Here is an 18,654-nt window from a genome sequence, read left to right as displayed (position 1 = left end):
GCTTTGATTATCTCACAGAGCAACATCCATCCATCATTCAAAAATGTAAAGAGTGTGACACAATTGAAAACTGACCAGATAAATGGACTAGCAAGGAGAGCATTATATAGAGAAGCCACTGAGAGGCCATGGCAACTGCAGGAGCTACTGAAATGCTCCGCTCAGGTGGTCAAATCTCTTATTAGGACGTCTATTTGGCATCGAAGGCATTGTTAAGAACAAGCCACAAGGTCTTGTCCACAGCAGCTAGAACCAAAATGATATTTTTTGGCCTAGAAACACTGGACAGCAGCCTGAAGGACATCGCTCTGAGTTTGAAATGAGGTGGTGGCAGCATCATGCTGTGGAGATTCTTTTGTTCAGTAGCTTCTGTGAACTTGGTCAGAGTTGATGAAAAGATGGATCAAACTACTTCAACTCTTGAAGAATACCTACATGAGGTATAACATCTACAATAACCTTGAGCTTCAAGTGGAGGTTCACCTTAATGAAGTTGTTAATATAAAAGTTACATTTATCTTTAAGCGGGAAAAAAATGAATGACAACAGCCACATGCATATCAACATAAAACAAGAAGTTCAAATACTAGAAAAACAAATGTATCCTTACTTGATTACTGCAGCACAGATTTTCATTATTCCAGCCATGTTCAATAAAATGCTTTTCAAAAGCAAGAAGATAAGAGCACAGCGTCATTCTTCAACCCAATGTTTAAAAGCTTTGCTCTTGGCAGACTTCAAGCGAAAAACACACTCAAACTTCAAGGGCAAAGAATATCAAAAGGGGCTTTCTGCTTGTGTGAAGTGTAGGGCAAGTATGGGAGGAATGGCGGGCGGGCGGGGGCTTCTATTCCCTACAGTGCCATCTAAGGAAGGTTTTGGGCCTGGCGAAGCCGTCTGAATGGATGGAATGTTTTGTTCAGACGTCCCAGAAGCACTTTTTTTCCACCGCAAGATCTCGGTTTGTCTTTTCTTGTTCCAGATTCACTCAATTATCCTCAACTGTGCTAAACATTCCAGCACATTCTGAGGAGCCCCACATTCCATTTTCCACTCCAGCCAGGATCACCAAACTCTGCCCACCCTCTTCCCAATACCAGCACCTGCCCCCTGCTCACCCCCCTTTCTTTTCCATCATTCTTGGTTCTGAATGGATAATGTTTAAGTTTTTTTTCCCTCTTTGAATAGAAGTGAGTTTTCTTACTTTTATTTCTCTATAACAGAGGATGGAGGGCTGATGTTTATTTTAAATCCCTTCCTTTACATCGTTTATTACTTTCCAGAAGGTAGACTAGCTTTGAGATGTTGTTGTGTGAAAAACATTGTTCTGTCTCCATTTTCATCAAATTTCCAATCCAGATTTGACATAAAAGTAACTCAACACAAATCAATCATTTTCAATGATTGTGCCAGAGCAACTGGAAAATAAATCAATATCCAATTAACATTCGTCCTACTTTATGAAGACACATTTAAAATCTTGTTACAGTTTTACAGAAAAAAGTTATGAAGTTGTTCTGCCACCAGAAACTGTCAAGAATGAAGTCAGGTGAATTAGAGGTTCTGATTTATCAATGTCTTAAGATATAATGTAAAAAACAAAAATTTGAGTTTTCCTTTGTGATTGACACAACAATTGTAAATGTTTTTGTTTGTTTTTTCAGCTGAGAAAATGCAAAAATGTTGAAGGGATATGAATTCTTTTGCAAGGTGATGGCTTACTTATAAGGTGTGTATTTGTTAATGTTAGGGGCTGATCAGCTCGAGTTCTTGACAAATGGAAAGCAGCATAATGATGCTGAATTTTGGTATTTAGCATCACAGCTGACAGCACACATTCCTCACAGTGGGGCAATATGTGCTTTCCACATATTAAACCTGACACCAAAGACTTAAACCAGTGCTTCTCAAATAGTGGGGCGGGCCCCCTTTGGGGGGCGCGGTGCGATACCTGGGGGGGCGCGTGTGATACTGGGGAACAGGCTTTTTTTTGGCCGTACTAGTATAAAGTGTAATTGCGCACAGTAGGCGGCAGTGGCGCTCTCATTGTTACTTCTGTCACGTTTGCGACAGTGCAACATTTCATGACTTACAAGACAACAGGTTTGCCTTGGTTAGCAGTGTTAAGTCAACAAAAAGCTCCGACTGCGTTCTGTCTATGGCCTCCGTTATTCAACAACCCCCAACATGAAAAAGTTTTTCACAGGGATGAAAAGAAACGCGGAGAGAGACAAAGATAATGAGACAACAGAAAGTCAACCGAAAGCTAAGAAGAGGAAATACGACGAAGCGTATTTAGCGCTTGGCTTCACTGTGACTACAGTTGGAGAAGAGGAAAGACCGGTGTGTTTGCTGTGTCTAAAAATGCTCGCAGCGGACAGCATGAAGCCAAATAAATTAGCGCGTCACTTAAATACGTTACATCCCAATCACGCCGATAAGCCGCTAGAGTTTTTTCAGCGAAAAAAATGTTAATAAGGAAAAAATGTTATGCAGAGATGGATAGTCACGGTGGGGAATGGGGGGCGCGAATAGTTTCTTCTTGCTAGGGGGGGCGTAACGAAAATAATTGAGAAGCACTGACTTAAACACACCCAATCATAATTACATTTTCTTTTCAACATCTAAGCAGAAAATTTGGATCTGTCACATTAGGAATGCCTTAGAATATCATTTTTAAAATGTCAACAATTTGTCTAAGTATGTAAGCTGGGGAAAGTGCATTTTTGCTGCTTTAAACTCTACCAACATGATACAAGAAGAAAACATAAATAATATGCGCTAGAAGGTGTTATGATTCACAGTTTTATTAAGCTGTTTTAGTATTATTTGCTCCTGTAATTCATATTTTCTGTCAGCTTTTTAAAAATTGAATTTTATTTCTTTGTTGAAATAAACGTCACTTTCTACTTCACTTATTCCCTAACAAACCTCCCTTTTGTTAGGGACCAGGCATCTTTTGTCATCCCACAAAGAGTGTTTCTGGGGAGGCAGGGTTGCACCAGGAACCAGGAAGCCTTCCTGATTCCTGGTTTTCCAACCATGTGATTAATATTAGAGATATGTGACAAAAATGTTGTCCTAATTGATAAGCAGCAAAAATTGACCTGACCCACAGGCATGATCATTTCCGAGCTGTGCTCAGCAGCTATCTATGGGAGTTTATATTTGATTACTGCCTCTACAATCAGCTGTAGAGGCATGATAAATGATAAAAGAAAAAAAAAAACAGATTGCTCTGACAGGATATGCATCTGATCTGACCTGCAGGCATCAGGCTCTTTATTCCACTTTCTGGGGAAATACCCATTCTCTTCAGCTTATCACTTCTCAGAGATTTTAATGCACATTTTTTACTTTGATTATTTTGACAGTCAGTCAGGGTATGTAATGCTTTTGGAATAAAACTCTATCTGCTCTCTCTGTCATCTCAGTACCACACAACCATATGACAAGGGAGCACACATATTGTGTAATAGGTTTTGGTAAATAGTCTTTCATTTGTTACTTGTATTTATTGTTGAAATAATCAGTTTTTATGGCCCCTGTAAAAGCAAGATATCAACAGGGTTCATCTTGGATTGCATCTTAATCCTTTGCAGTGAAACTGTATCATAAACAGATTCAGTAAAAACGGACTGTACATATTAACTTCTGCCTTCTGTCAGTGTTTAAAGGTCTGCGTTTCTTCAGCGTTTGACTCTGCTTTGATTGTTGGATTCATTCTGGCAGCCACTCTTAAGAGAGCAGACCATAATTTTTTGGACTTCCGGCTGTTCCATGTCCTGACACTGAAAGGATGTGTTGCTTATGCACAAAGTATTCTGCTTATGATATTCAATCCTGACAATGCCACAGTGGAATCTATTGTCCAAACATGTGACACCGTCCTGTTCTGTTTCCCTGACTGCAGAGGCTGGTGGGCTGCTGGCCACAGACTTCCTCAGCAATGATTATGAGAGTTGCTGTCTTCTGAACTGTGGGATGTGACAACAGGTTTCCATTACACTGAGATATAAGGAGTCACGCAATGTTTTGGATTGGGATGAACAGTGAATTTTCTTAAACGTCTCCTTTGGAGACAGAGAAGCTGCAGGGAACATTGAAGAACATTTAGGAAGATTTAAATATGGTCTCTATGGTGTGATGTATAAGTTATGAAGGTTCTCAAAAAGCCTGAATGGAAACTATTTTGCAACTGGGACAAAGAAACACACATTGGCCTTCTGGAATGTTTCCTGAATGTTATTTTTCCTTTGACGTACAATGAAAACACTATTTCCTGTCACATTGACAAAGAGCCGGCAGCACAAACATGTAAACTCATTCACACCTCTTAAAATATTTTCCTATTTTGTCACATTACAATGACAAAAAAAAAAAAAAAAAAAAAAAAAGCTACACTATTGTGATACTTTGAGATAAACCAACACAAGGTTGTGCATAATCCTGAATGAAAAGGAAAATAATATACGGTTATCAAACTTTCTCACCATTAAAAAAGCTGAAAGATTTGGCATGAAACTGTTGTCATTTTCTTTTAATCTGACTGCCCTAAATAAAATGCGATAAATTAAATAACCTTCACAATCCATTGTTAACAAGACAACATGTGAAATATGGTGTTGGCAGCATCATGTTGTGGGGATGCCCTCCCTCTGCAAAGAAACAGGTCAAAGTTATTGGGAAGATCAAACAATCTCAGCATAAGTTGATTCAGAAACACAACCTGTTTGAGATTTGCCTCTAACGTCACAATCATGAAATAACTTTGCTGACCCTTTTCACAAACTCACAATTAAAAAATATTTAAGAAGTATCTACTTTTGCAAAGTACTATGAAATACTTTGCAGATCAAGTGCGTTGCATTCCAGGACAGCACAACACACATGTGCTCAAAAGACACACCCCCTACCCTAACCGACTGCGTGCACACGCACACTCACGCACTCTCACGCACTCGCATGCACTTATAAGGTTGTTTCATTGAGTGCAAACAGACATCAGCAGATGGTTTACAGTACAACCACAAAGATATGCCCTGCAAGTCCGAAAATAAAAAATACATCATCCTCCAAACTCATCCCGTCACATCACCATCTAGTGTCCTCAACTGGAAGTATGAAAACTATGAAAGGAAAAGAAAATCCAGTCTAAGACATTTTGCGCAGAGGGGGAAATGTTTCAATACTTTATTTTAACAAGTAATATTGAATATTTCCTTTTGATTAATTCTTTTTTAAAAAGATATCACATACATGTAAAGGAAAAGGTGCTAAAATATACTTAATACTGGACAGAGTAAAAAAAAATAAAAAAAAATGTATATATATATATATATATATATATATATATATATATATATATATATATATATATATATATATATTATATATATATATATATATAACGAACAAACAAGACAACAAATCCAAACTCACCAGTGAGGCGCATCTTGGTCGGTGCTGCATTTGAAGTAATTTAAAACAAATATAAAAGACTATGTCGAGATAGAAATGGTAAAAGTTCATATTCTTATAAACGTTTTGGGAGACTACCGGCTGTTTAAAGCATTATGTTGTTGCGTCTTTACGCACAGCTTTCCCAACTGGTTGAAAACTACCCATAAATCGAAATCGTTTCATGTAGCAGGGTCTTACTGAGGTAAAAGGCAGGCAAGTATTTTTCTGTACTCCCCACCACCAACATCATGTGGAAAGATGGACACACAAAAGGACGAGATTTCTTCCCCACCCAGCAAAAAGTGGACAGTTTGTGTGAAAAGTCAGGAAAACCCAAGGAATGAGTGCAAAAAAAAAAAAAAAAAAAGAATCTCCCTGCGTGGGGAACATATTTTACCAGCATTTAAGCTGTCAGGAATGCCGGCCAAAGAGGGAGAAATATGTTAATTATGTAGGCTACTGCCATACCAAATATGGCAATATTGTTACGTCTGAGCTCTTGGTGCGCATCTGGAAACGCTTAGACTTCTCTGAATAAAGGCACCGGAGAGCCAGAAATAGACGCTGTTAAACGTATTTCTGCCCACACCTTAAACACTAACAGAGAGAAAAAAAAAACATTTTTACTTTAAACATGGTTCGATCTGCATAAGCCATACGGGATTAATCACTGATAGTAGCCAAATTAAGGTGAAAGCAACACTTTTTTCACCCAGCTGCAGATTTGTTTAGATTTGAGAGGCACTTGTTTATATTATTTTACAGCGTCGTGCTTTTTTTTGTTTGTTTGTTTTTTTCTTAATTTAGAGAACTAAATAAAACTACAAATGTTTCACAGGGTAATCACACATGCTCGGAAGTATCTTAGGTAATATGTTTGAGAAGAAAAGTGCCAAGTTGATAGACGTGAAAAGCAAGAAGAGGAAGAAAATGAAAGAGAGAATAAACAAGTTGAGAAAATATGGGAAAGAGTATTGAGATGAGATCCAAGAGGAAGGGGAATCTATCTGAACAAGAAAAAAAGAGAAAGGTATAGACAGGGTGGAGCTTCGGTCTTGGATGGAAAATGCGCCGAGAAACATTCCTGGCATAGTTTGGCCGACTTTCAGCGGGGACGACGTCAGCTTCCCAGGAACCAATATAAGCGCGGAGGTGGCCAGACTGCAGCAGACAGCAACTGCTTTACTGAGAGCCTCATCTGCTCTAAACGAGCCTCTAACGCTACAAAGACTACCACCAAACAAGACAGCCAAGCGACCGAGACAGGGAATACTACCGGGCGCAGACTTTTCACAAGGATTCCTCTTTACGCACAAAGAAATGTTGTCCAAGATGCTGATGGCTACCATCTCTACTTTTTTCTTCCTCGCAAGCCTTCACGTGGTGAGTTTTTATTCGTTATTTTCATTTTAACAGATGCTGTTCAGTCATTATGTTTGAGAAAAGAACGGCTTGTTCTTTCCTTTGGATTTGAGGTCCAGATTTAAAGTCTAAATCAAGATTTTTTCCCCCCCCGCGCAGGTCCTCTCCTCATCCTCCTCTTGCCCCTCCATGTGTGACTGCCCCTCGGAGATGCCCAAGTGCGCGCCGGGCGTGAGCGTGGTCCTGGACGGCTGCGGCTGCTGCAAGGTCTGCGCCAGGCAGCTGAATGAGGACTGCAGCCTGACCGAGCCCTGTGATCACACCAAAGGGCTGGAGTGTAACTTTGGGGCCAGTTTTGCTGCTGCTACAACTCGAGGCATCTGTCGTGGTATGTATTCAGACTACACTTGCTCTTTGAATTAGCCTGCAGTCTGTTTTCCCCTCTCTGTAAACGAGAGGAGTAGGAGCTAGGTGATTTCAACACTGTGGAATGCAAGTAGTCTAAACCTCAAAGCCCACTGTGGAGGGAGACTCCTCAGGCAGCCTGAATAATTTCTCAGTTGAACTGATCTTTATCTGGCAGCCATGTGATGTCTTTAGCAGAGATCTTTGAGAAGAGCAGGAAAGAATAACATTCCTTTCTTTCTGTTTTTCCCCCTCTTTCAGCCAAATCAGAGGGCAGACCCTGTGAGTACAATAGCAGGATCTACCAGAATGGAGAGAGCTTTCAGCCCAACTGTAAACACCAATGCACATGCATTGATGGAGCAGTGGGATGCATCCCGCTTTGTCCACAAGAGCTCTCCCTGCCCAACCTGGGCTGTGCCAATCCCAGGCTGGTGAAAGTTGCTGGCCAGTGCTGTGAAGAGTGGGTGTGCGATGATGGCAAGGAGATAGACATCTTAGAAAAGATCTTTGGCAAAGACATGCTGAGTGAAGAGCTGGAGAAAGACCTCACCAAGAAGAATGAGCTCATTGCAATTTTCAAAGGAGGACTCAAGTCCCTACCTGGTAAGAAATATTTCAGTCTATCTTTTCTGAATACTTGTAGGTTCTATCTTACTATTTGAAGCACATAATGATTTGCTAATTTGGTTTACTTCTTTTGTTCTCAGCATTCAGAGCAGAACCTGAAGTCCACAGGTTTGACAGTCAAAAGTGCATCGTCCAAACCACTCCTTGGTCCCATTGCTCCAAGAGCTGTGGAACCGGTATCTCCACCAGAGTCACCAACAACAACAGCGAGTGCAAGCTGGTCAAAGAGACACGAATCTGTGAAGTGCGCCCCTGCACCCAGTCACCTTACTCCAGTCTGAAGGTAAGCTTAAGCCAACCACAACTGAATGACATAGAAATATGCATGAAACAGAAAAAAAGATTGTACTGCTGGTTCTGTGCACACACCTGATCTCCATCTTCTTTTGTTGTTATCCCTCTACAGAAAGGAAAGAAGTGCAGCAGAACCAAAAAGTCCAGCCAGCCAGTGAAGTTCAACTATGCTGGTTGCTCCAGCTTGAAGAAGTACCGGCCCAGATACTGCGGGGCCTGCGTGGATGGTCGCTGCTGCAGTCCCCACGACACCAGAACCATCCGTGTCAAGTTCCGTTGTGAGGACGGCGAGACCTTCCACAAGAACGTCATGATGATTGAGTCCTGCAAGTGCACTTACAACTGTCCACATGCCAATGAAGCCTCCTACCCTTTCTACCGCCTCTCCAACGACATCCACAAATTCAGAGACTGATTGGTGAAGAGGATCCAAACCCCTCAGTGAGAAATAGATTAGCAGCATCATTGGCAGCCAATGGCAGTCTCGATGACTGCAGGGGTGAAGGCAGACCATCAGCCAACTACCATCTTCTTGTTGTAACTAGATTCCCAAGGAATTGTGGAATTACATCATGAGGACTTAATGAAGTGCACTGTTTGCTGTGACTACACCAGCATTCTTAACATGAATTGCTTCATATTACTGGAGCTGTGAAAGTAGCTTCGTCATGGAGCAGGTTGTAATTACTAATTGTACATTTACGCTAGATGCTGATATCAATTCACTGTGTATATTTTGATCCTTTCTCCAACATGACCCAGACTGTAGACTTGTGTGTGTATATGTTGATATGCACACGCGCAATTTCAATTAGCATACCATGGTATATCTTAAAGAACGAGACAACGAAATGTAACTCTGCGACTTGTCTAACAGGCGCGTAGTTTCATTCCTTCCTGACGTGGGCATTATTGTTCATGTTTTGTGGCAGCTATTGATGTCCCTTCATGAAAAAAAGACAAAGCGAAACATGTCAAAGGATGAATGTTTTTATTATTGTTATTAATATTATTTATCTAATAAATGTAGCTACTTTATTTGGATATTAGGTGTAATACTGGAATAAATTGTAAAATGATTTAATTTTATATGCAACAATAAAACTGATTTATTTATGAAATATTACACTTGCCTCCTTTGGTTCATTGAAAGTTTGCCATAGGATGGTACAAACATTCCACGCCACCCCTTCAAAAAAACAAAAACACAATGCTCACATGTGCAGAAGTGGGGGAGGATATCCAAAGAGGAACTCCTCAAGTTATGTCATTCTGTAAAGATTCTTAGGCAAACAATGAGCAGGGCCACTGCTTTTTTTATATAACCCAACCTTGGAGTCTCCCTCCACTGACTTTCTGTGCTTTGGAATGCCATTCTGCTGAGAGCTAGCTTGCTTTCACTTGATCTGTCCAAGCCATTCACTTGACTGATTCTGAGAAAGGTTCAGAGGGAGATTAAGTCCATGGGTAGCAATGAGTGCAGTAGTATGCCAAGAATCTTAAGTGCTGCTCTCAATGTGCTGGGATTAGACACCATGCAACATGGACAAAGACTATAATTGTGTACAATAGCCTGTATCTAATGAATGCATACCATGGTTTTTTTCTTCTCACATATAACAGCATAGTGCTACCAAATTGACCCAATTCATTAGCAGCTGCCTTTAAACATGAGTAAGCTTCATTGGTCTATAGAAGGTCTTAAACTGCAGGGGTCTGCTAAATAGTTGTAAACAGCCCTCAGGAGCAGACAAGGCTCGAGTCTCCCTTTTGGCTTTGGGTCAATCCACTCATTCGTCTGTTGGTACCCCGATTTTGTACCCACGTGCTACTAGCCTATACCCATCCACTTGACCATTGCATATCAGTTAACTTTCTCCTGATGTAAAGTGTTTCCATGAGAGATGTAGAAAAATCTTCAATATATTTTGGTTTAACTTTTCCCATCCACATTTGGGCTTGTTGCCCCTTGATCAAACTGACGTTACAGTGAGTACCCTGCTACTTGTACATATCTATTTATTGTAGGAGAAAAAACATTTCTTTACAATCAACTTTGAACATAGAAATTTTCTTTAAATGACTGTTTGTCAAAGCTGGTAGGAAATGTCATCCATTCCTTTCAGGTTTCAGATCAGCAGGCATTAGCAAATACTATCAAGGAGAAAAGTAAAGATGGGAGAAAATTTGATTGCTTTGTGCTTATCTACTACCACTGCACTAGACATAACCTCACACTGGAGCTGTGTTTTTTTATCATTTTATGGCCTACAATATCCATAAAAACTGCGTAACATAAACTTAATGATTAGAGAATCATTAACAACAAATCGCACAGAGGTGTTTTTATTTCTCCCCAGGTTTGATGTTTGTACCACCAGTGGGGTTTGAACTGGTGCATACAGAGTACAGCTCAGGGGCAATGACAGTGAAGGGTTTCTTTTCAGACCCAGGTAGAGGGAGCGGCTCAGGAATGCAGCAGTGGCTCAGAAAGCAGACATCCTGATGGGCGGCAGATGTTGGAAAATATTTCAGAGCAACATGTTCACTTTAGCTGGGAAAATTTTCCAAATTTGCCAAACACTCCCAAGAACTCTCTTGTGTAAACCAAAAGCAATTTATCGTTCTGCGACAGCTAAGAACTCGTCCAGCTGACACTGTATGGCATCTTTGTTATCTTTCCTGCAAGGCTGTTGGCAGTAAATCTTGATCAAGTGTGTTTAATAAGAGGCTGAGCAGGGCATAGCCTTTGATTGAGCTGAATGCCTCACAGGATGTACCAGTTGAGGTTTTACAGATTGCTAACATGAAAGGCTTCTGAGGTTTACCTAATCACAAAGATGTGTGGCTGCCCCCCTCGCAGCCAGGGTTTACAGTCAAAACACTTTCAGGGTGCCCTGTTTTTGCTCTGTTGCTTCCTGCAGGAGAAACTTTCCGTCTTGTCTCAGAGACTTTGCCAACTGTCGTTCTATCTGGTTATCAGCAATTCTGATAACGAACTGCGGGGCACTCAGTTATGAAATGGGATGTATAGGTTACGTGAGTGATGCTGTCTATCAGCTGTAGCATTCCTTTATGGCAGGCCATCCTGCTGCATGTTCAGGGAACCAAACAACTGGGTTTATTGCAAGGACAAAACTTCAAACAGAGCACAAATGTGAACATTAACAGTCTTGGAAACACATAGGTGCTCCTGCAATTAAACAATTCTCCAACTACCTCATTCCTTAAACCCAAAATGTGTTTATATGACAAAAGACATTTGCGTTCAAGTTTCATCAAGAGCTACGTAATCTTGTGTGCAACCAGCAGCTATGAGAACCGAGAGAGACCATTACAACATGCTGGATACTGCTAAAGGCTGATGTCAACAATTTTATAGTCCCCTAGACTATAACCTTCACTTAATATTTACTGTTATACAGGCAGGAGGGAACGAGGGTTGGAAGGTAGTCACAAAGCACAGAGGAAGCTTCTTGTTTCATAAAGTACCATCTGCTGGTCAAAAGTTGAAACAGCATTCTGTTTTTAAACTGTGCATTGTGAAACATCTTGCATTAAGTAATCAGTTTCTGTGTCTTTAAAAATTAACTTTCACTTTTTCAAACTAAAGAAATGGAGTAAATTTTTCACAGGATTTGTGAGAAAGTTGTTGCAATGAGCATGGACACACTGAGACAAATGGGTAATGATGCAAGTCTGTCTCACTCATAGGATCTACAACTGCAATTACATCAAAAATATATATAACTGATGAGCAGTTTGGAAAGGGCAAATATGTCTTCTCCTAGCCAGGGTTTGGCTTATTTGTGACTATAGCTAGATGACTACTTATTACTGCAGAAATGATTAGCTCAGACTCAATTATTTGGGCATTTAAAGAGGTGGACACCATCATCCAAGCTTTTGTTACTCTTTTTGCTGGCAGACACAGGCACCCCAGACAAGTCCAACAATAAAAGATTTACTCTCTGAAAACTGTAAAGGAGAACTTTTTAGCGATTTGTTTTAATTGTCAACAAGGTTAAATATTATTCATTTACCCTCCAGAAGCCCTCTTTAGAACCTTCACAGGTACATAACTGCTGACTAATATCGTAATTACTGTTCTTGTCTGAAATAGGTAAGCGTCATAGCTGGGAAATTTCCTTTCATCATAGTTGATAGAGCTGACAAAGTCAGGATTTCAAATTAAACAATAATTTAGTGCAATACTTAATGCAGAAATTATTGGTGATGTACCTCAAGGTTCAGTTTTAGGACATTTTCTACTGATGTACAGTATATGTGGTTCCAATTCTTTAATAAAATGCCTTCCTCCATCACCTGCTTGCCAACATTCAAACAGTGGTTACCTTGAGAACTAACAACTGAGTCTAAGGCATCTTCAGCTCCTAAGCATCACTCTTAACATTTTGTAAGAAACTCAAAACAAAAAAAACAAAGGGCTATTTTATATGTGTGAAGTCAGTGACACATGTAAAGTGAAGAAAATAATAAAAGTTGTTTTATTATTATTATTATTATTATTATTATTATTATTATTATTATTATTATTATTATTATTATTATTATTATTATTATTATTATTTACATAATGGGAGAAGAACTTAGGATTTTGGGCAAACATTTTGGTGACAATATTTTTGATGCAGTAGTTTTGCTGCTTTCATGTGCAATGAAAGCTAAATTAAGTATTTAGATTTAAAAAGATGTTAAGACTTAACATATGTTGCTTATTTGCTTATCAACTGCAGCTGAGCACTAATTATCTTATCTTCTTATAGATATAAAACAATATCTTAATAGTATGAAGCTAAACTGATTTTGCTCCATGACTGTGAATCTGACATTTTAGTATTCTTTTCCTTTTGTTAAAACATGTCAAATACTGACCTAAGTCTCCAAATTCTCAACATAAACTTCACCAATTAAAGAAAATATTACATTCTGTGTGAAAAACACTATCAGAGTTTTGTGTAATTAGTGAATTATGGCTCTGCAGCGAGAGGCTGGCAGCCTTTCTAATTTGTTTTGGTCTCTTTAAATGCTAAGGAGCTTCATTTTGACTCTCCTTTTGAAGTCTTGAAATGATTGAATTCATGACCATGAATGAACCTTTAGATGTGGGTGTAGATTAGCAAAATCCCTGCACTGCCAGAGTCAATCATGCACAACTCACAGTGTCAATCTCAGGCTCAGTCTTGCTTAGCCAACTTCAAAATGTTTGAATTTACATAATGGGAGAAGAACAAAGGATTTTGGGCAATCACTGTTTTGCTTTTTTTATGTTTTTTATTTTCTTCAAGGGCAAATCTAGACAAACAAAAACAATGAGGATGACTGACTATTTTACTCTTGTGGTGCTACAAGTCAATCAACTTGCAGAAGGTCTGTGTTTCTTAAACTGCTTATTATCTCGTTCTCTTTAGTGTTACTTAGGTGAAGATGTCAGTCTTCAAGAAAAACTGTGACCTTGCTTTAGAGTCTAAAACAACGCTATTGGTATTCTGCACTTACTCTACTTATATGCAAGGTTTAAGAGCCACAAGGCCACCCAGAGAGTCAATGAAACATAGCAAAGGTTTTATAGCTTTATGTGAAAAACTGCTTGGATTTGAGTGATGATTCAATATTAAGCTATCCCTGTGCACAAGATGCTTCCTCCAAATTTGACATCCTCCAGATGGTTAGGCATAGTAGCTCACAAAGAGATAAATCAGTGAGTGGAAGGCTGTAAAACCCATTGGATCAACCTCAGTCAAAATATCTTTCTTACTGAAAGAGTCAGGATGAAAAAAATGATCTGAAGGAGAAGTGAATCTTTTTAGCCAACAAAAAGTTGTCAACAGCAATAAGAAAAAAAAAAAAAAGGATGCATTTTGTGAATTTTTGCATTGGGCAATCATAATGATCTATGTGGGCTGAAGCATACCAGTGGCATTTATTTATAGAGAGAAAAATCTAATTCATTCAAGCAAACAAGACTAAAATGTATTCAGACAGAATATCCATCTGTGTTTGATTCTGTTCAGAATCACACCGAGACTGGGAGAAACTCTGGACAGGTCACCAGCAGACTAAAACAGTGAAACACAGAGCATAAAGGGAGAAAACCCCCAAAAGTACGTACAAACCATGCAAGCTTCACTCAGAAAGACCCCAGTCGAGACTTAACTCCAGAAACTTTTTTCTTTTAGGCAACAATAGTAATCACTGTTCAATCCTAACGTACAATGTCTGTTTTAAAATGAAGTGCTGAAAATGCACATAACATTTGATCTACTTCAGCAATTCAACTGAAAAAATAAATAAATAAAACTCAGACCTAATATTTCACAGACTGATATATTTCAAGCATTTATTTCTGTCACTTTTGAAGATCACTGAATGTATGATAATGGGAATAACTTGACTGATAGCTGTAAATCAGTTGGCAACAGGAAGACAAGCATTTAAAAGTCATTAGCAAAAAAGCTGGAGGTACACAAAGTGCTGGATTCTTGCATATAAATAAAAAGCTAACAGGAAGGTAAACTTGTAATAGAAAAAAGTGTTTTTCTGTGAGCTTCTGCACAAGCAATGAAGACTAAGAAAAATCTTAATCTTCATGAAGCAAAAGGATTTGAGAGACTTCCAGTCATTGTTTCAAGAGCCACCACATATGGACCACACACACAGACATATGCAGAACAAGGGCTACAACTGTCACAGTTCATTCATGGACCAGGATTTTGGTTCCCAAGCCGACATGACAACTGTTCACATTGTCAGTAGTACACATACCTGGTGTAACAACCTAAGTATCAGACACATTTACAACATGTCCCTTAAACATCTTTCTGATTTACTTAATCTTTCTATAGTTGGCCATAATGCTTTAGTTTGAACATTGCTTCACTTAATATTCTGGGTCTGTTTGTGATAGAATTATGTTGCAGTTTACGTCGAAAGATTTGCTTTTAAAGCTAACAGATGAATGTTTCTTTTGTTACAAGGTACATTTCTGGTACATTACCTCAGCCTGTTACTGCAGCCAGAACAGGTGTATGGGAGCACCCTACATTTCCGGTTTATATTGGTGTACGATTTCACTGATTGCATCACTATGTACCACCAAATGGAGGGTTTTCTCTTCTGTATTGTATTATTTATTCTCTTTAGAGTAACTTCTTTATCATTAGTAATAATAAACTGATCTAAAATCAATTTTAGATCAGATTCAATGCAAAGAACAAAAGAGAAAACTGTGCTGCCACACACATACATTCACAAAAGAAACAAAATAAAACAAACAACTATAACAACATACCCCACATAAATAAGAAACACGGTGTTTCTTCCTCCAGTCCAAGTCATGACCATTAAGAGAAAAGAGCAAAAAAAAAAATCAAATTAAAATAAAAAAACAGGCAAGAATAAATAGAACAATAAAATAAAATAACAAAATACTCAAATTTTAGGGACTAAGTAGAAAAGACTCAAGAGCAAAATACACTTCTCAGCAAGAAATCAAAGAATTGTAAACAAATATTTAAAATGTGCATCCAAATGGTTAGGGGTAACATTTAGAAGATAAAACATAGGGGACAAGAAGAAGCAAACACCCAAAACCTTTTCAATTGCAGAATGAATATCTTTCCAAAAGATTTGCAATAAATCACATGGCCAGAGTAGAAGGAAAAGAGTACCTCCATGCCTCAAACATTTAGAGCAAAGATTGGAACGGTTGGGGAGCATTGTCTGAAGATGCACAGGGGTTATGGTAAGATCTATAGAAAAGTCTGAAATTTTGTTCGTGTATAGAAACAGAAGTGCACTGAGGAAAGTTTCCATTGCAAATCTTGAGCCAGTCTAAAGGACTGAATTTCACCTCCAGATTACATTCCCACAACCGCTGATGTCAGAAAACCAAGATGGCATAGAATAAAAATTACATTGTATGGTCTGCTGATGCTGATTTCTTATCTTTTTTGCCCCTCTCATTATCCTGCCTCACAGTTTCACTGTGTTTGATTGACCAGTAATGGTACCCAAATGCCACATAAAATCTTTGGAATAATGTCAGAAATAAAACAAGACATTTTCAATAATGCAGACAAGGGGAAGATTTGTATTAAGGGAACCTTAAGGGACCTCTGAAGCTTTCATACCACACCACACCACATGAACCTGGGAGTTCATGCAAGATGAACTCCCAGTACTGAGTGAGGATACGGTACAGTATAAAGTCATACTCTAGTAACCACTGGGCAAAATGCGTCATTTCTAAAATAAGACTAAGACTTTGTATAATGAGATGAGGCCAACCAGCACATTATAATATTTCTTGGAGTGACAGTAAACAATTTAAGTGCTCATTATTATTTACATCAGGCTGAATGTTTTTAAAAACCTTAAAATGCTGCATGGAAATTTTCCGTTTAGTTATAAACCTTGTTCCCACACATTTACTGTGACTCTCAGTTTAAACTCACATTTGTGAAAATTGGGGATAAACCATTTTTTGGAAACTTATGATTTTTTAATTTAATCTCTACTAAACTAATCTATTGTTTGGGCCACCAAAGTAAATTCATACCCTCGTAGCTGCCTTTATTGCAACCCGTTCTGCACACTGCGAAATTGTGCCCTAACCACCAAATTAAGGCAAATCAAGTGAAAACCAATTTCAGAAAGTTCAAAGCATAATTAAGTTAAACTGAGACATTATTTCCAACACTTACATAATCAAAAGACTATAAACAGCTCTGGATTACTTTTAACAGCAAACAGAAACAAAAAAATAGCTTTTGTGTGGTCTCATTGAGTCATTTTATGGACACAGAAAGTTAAAAGATCTGATAAAATAAAGTGTGCAGTAATTCAATAAAGTTGTAAAACAAAAATCTCAGTAACAGATGTACAGGCATCACAGATTCTAATATTATGCTTTCATCAAGCTGCTGATGTATGACATCAGATTTTAAATAGATAAGTCACTTTTTACAGATGAGTTTTGAAACTTGATGGACAACAGATTTTAAATACAACCTAATAAAGATGTTTGTAAAGAAACTTTCTCATAAATAGCAGTTGATGTTGTGATAACTGCCAAGGTGTGGTACAGGGCAGTCTAAAATTGGGGTATTTAAAAAAAAGCGATCAAAACATCTTTCAAGCAAAAATGACAATTTTTGATTATCAGACAAAGCAACAGGAAGGTGGACTTTGTCACCTTCTGCAATTTTGATTAAAAAACAAGTGAAACCACAAACCTTAACATATTTTGGGGATAATTTTATATCACAGTAAATAACAATGTAATATAATGGTGGAGTGGAAGCAAATAACACTGTTTACACTTCACTTGTGACTATTAATAAAAAAAAAAAACTTGGCTTCATTTATTCATCCTCCCTTAACCTCTTTTATAGCTGCCAGTGCTTCGGGGGTAACAATGTTTTCACCTACTTCACTCATCAGAAGGTGGACTGGGGTTTTCTAGCACATGAATATGCATTGCTGCTGTAGGTCTGGCTGAAAGAGTAAGTTACTGTCCTGCTGTAAGTAAACCTTTTCAGCGAAATAAACATTTTTTCAGCACTTACATTGGAGATAAACTCCATTCAAATGAATAAATAACATAATAAATAACAGTGGCAAGACAATGTTACTGTTATTAACAATGTCTTGTGATAGTTTGCTATTCTACATAGCAGGGATAAAGTAAATTAAAATATAACAAACTTTTTTGTTTTGAAAATTGTCTCCCATACCTTGTAGACCTGATTGATCTGAGAACAAAACAAATTCTACAAAAGGAATCCCCCAACTTTGATAACACAAGCCCACCTTTATTTCAATCACTGATCATTAACTAATTGAGCCATTAGGCATATTACATGTTTATTACATGGAACACATTAATTTGTGTTCAGGTAAATTAGCTTTCTACTCAACTTAAATGCTTACACTCAACATAATCACTTGACTTCTTGCAAGGAGTCTGTGCTCCTAAAAGTTTATTACAAGACTGTGCAGAGGGAATCTCAAACACTTTCAAGAACATCATGGAGAAATCAAGCACTTTGCAAACCCTGAAAACACCTTATTGACATTAAATCACTTTCAAGAACTGCAAGCACTTGTACAAACCTTTCTTTTCCCCAGTCTACAGCCCTTTAGTTGCTGCATTAGCTTGATCCATTTTACCTGTTCCTGGTGGATAAATACATCCCTACATCGTTATGCTGCCAGTGCCATGTTTCATTGTGGAGGTGGTGTCCTGGACATGCTTCATTTCAATACATCTGTATCAAATAGATAGTTTTGCAGACTCCTGCAAAGCTGGGTGACATTTTAAGGAGGTAATTTAGTTGTGTTGTTGACATAAAATCTGCAGGGCACCCGCCCTTTGGGCTGGAACTGGTCACTTTTAGTTTAGGTTGATGTTTTGTGGTAATTGTTTCTGTCATGTGGTGTTTTCCAACCTAAGCTGTGGATCTGAGTCAGTTCACA

General features: G+C 38.4%; 2 protein-coding genes across 2 annotated transcripts in view; one reads left to right on the top strand and one right to left on the bottom strand.

The window, feature by feature from the left end:
• The window catches only part of ddah1 (dimethylarginine dimethylaminohydrolase 1), a 67,981-nt gene extending 62,456 nt beyond the window's left edge, over positions 1 to 5,525 (bottom strand). Inside the window, exon 1 of the mRNA XM_055054429.1 lies at positions 5,443 to 5,525. Coding sequence (XP_054910404.1) covers positions 5,443 to 5,472 — 30 coding nt within the window. The 5' untranslated portion in view covers positions 5,473 to 5,525. The remainder of the gene's footprint in view (positions 1 to 5,442) is intronic.
• A 997-nt stretch (positions 5,526 to 6,522) lies between these two features.
• ccn1 (cellular communication network factor 1) lies at positions 6,523 to 9,280 on the top strand. The gene is made up of 5 exons (XM_055059052.1): positions 6,523 to 6,846; positions 6,985 to 7,213; positions 7,492 to 7,836; positions 7,941 to 8,143; positions 8,267 to 9,280. Exons 1-5 carry the CDS (start codon positions 6,523 to 6,525, stop codon positions 8,567 to 8,569), a joined length of 1,404 nt encoding a protein of 467 aa, XP_054915027.1. The 3' UTR covers positions 8,570 to 9,280.
• Positions 9,281 to 18,654: the final 9,374 nt, after the last annotated feature.

This window comes from Poeciliopsis prolifica, unplaced genomic scaffold (assembly GCF_027474105.1).
Source record: "Poeciliopsis prolifica strain line A6 unplaced genomic scaffold, Auburn_PproV2 SCAFFOLD002, whole genome shotgun sequence".
In the NCBI taxonomy this organism is placed as follows: domain Eukaryota; kingdom Metazoa; phylum Chordata; class Actinopteri; order Cyprinodontiformes; family Poeciliidae; genus Poeciliopsis; species Poeciliopsis prolifica.
This window is presented reverse-complemented; position numbering and strand designations above follow the sequence as displayed.

Bases quoted from the DNA above. Each gene is read 5' to 3' on its own strand.
- ccn1 (XM_055059052.1), top strand. From the start codon at position 6,523: ATGGAAAATGCGCCGAGAAACATTCCTGGCATAGTTTGGCCGACTTTC. The intron at 7,214-7,491 runs GTATGTATTCAG...CCCCTCTTTCAG, and splicing joins AACTCGAGGCATCTGTCGTG to CCAAATCAGAGGGCAGACCC. The intron at 8,144-8,266 runs GTAAGCTTAAGC...ATCCCTCTACAG, and splicing joins CACCTTACTCCAGTCTGAAG to AAAGGAAAGAAGTGCAGCAG.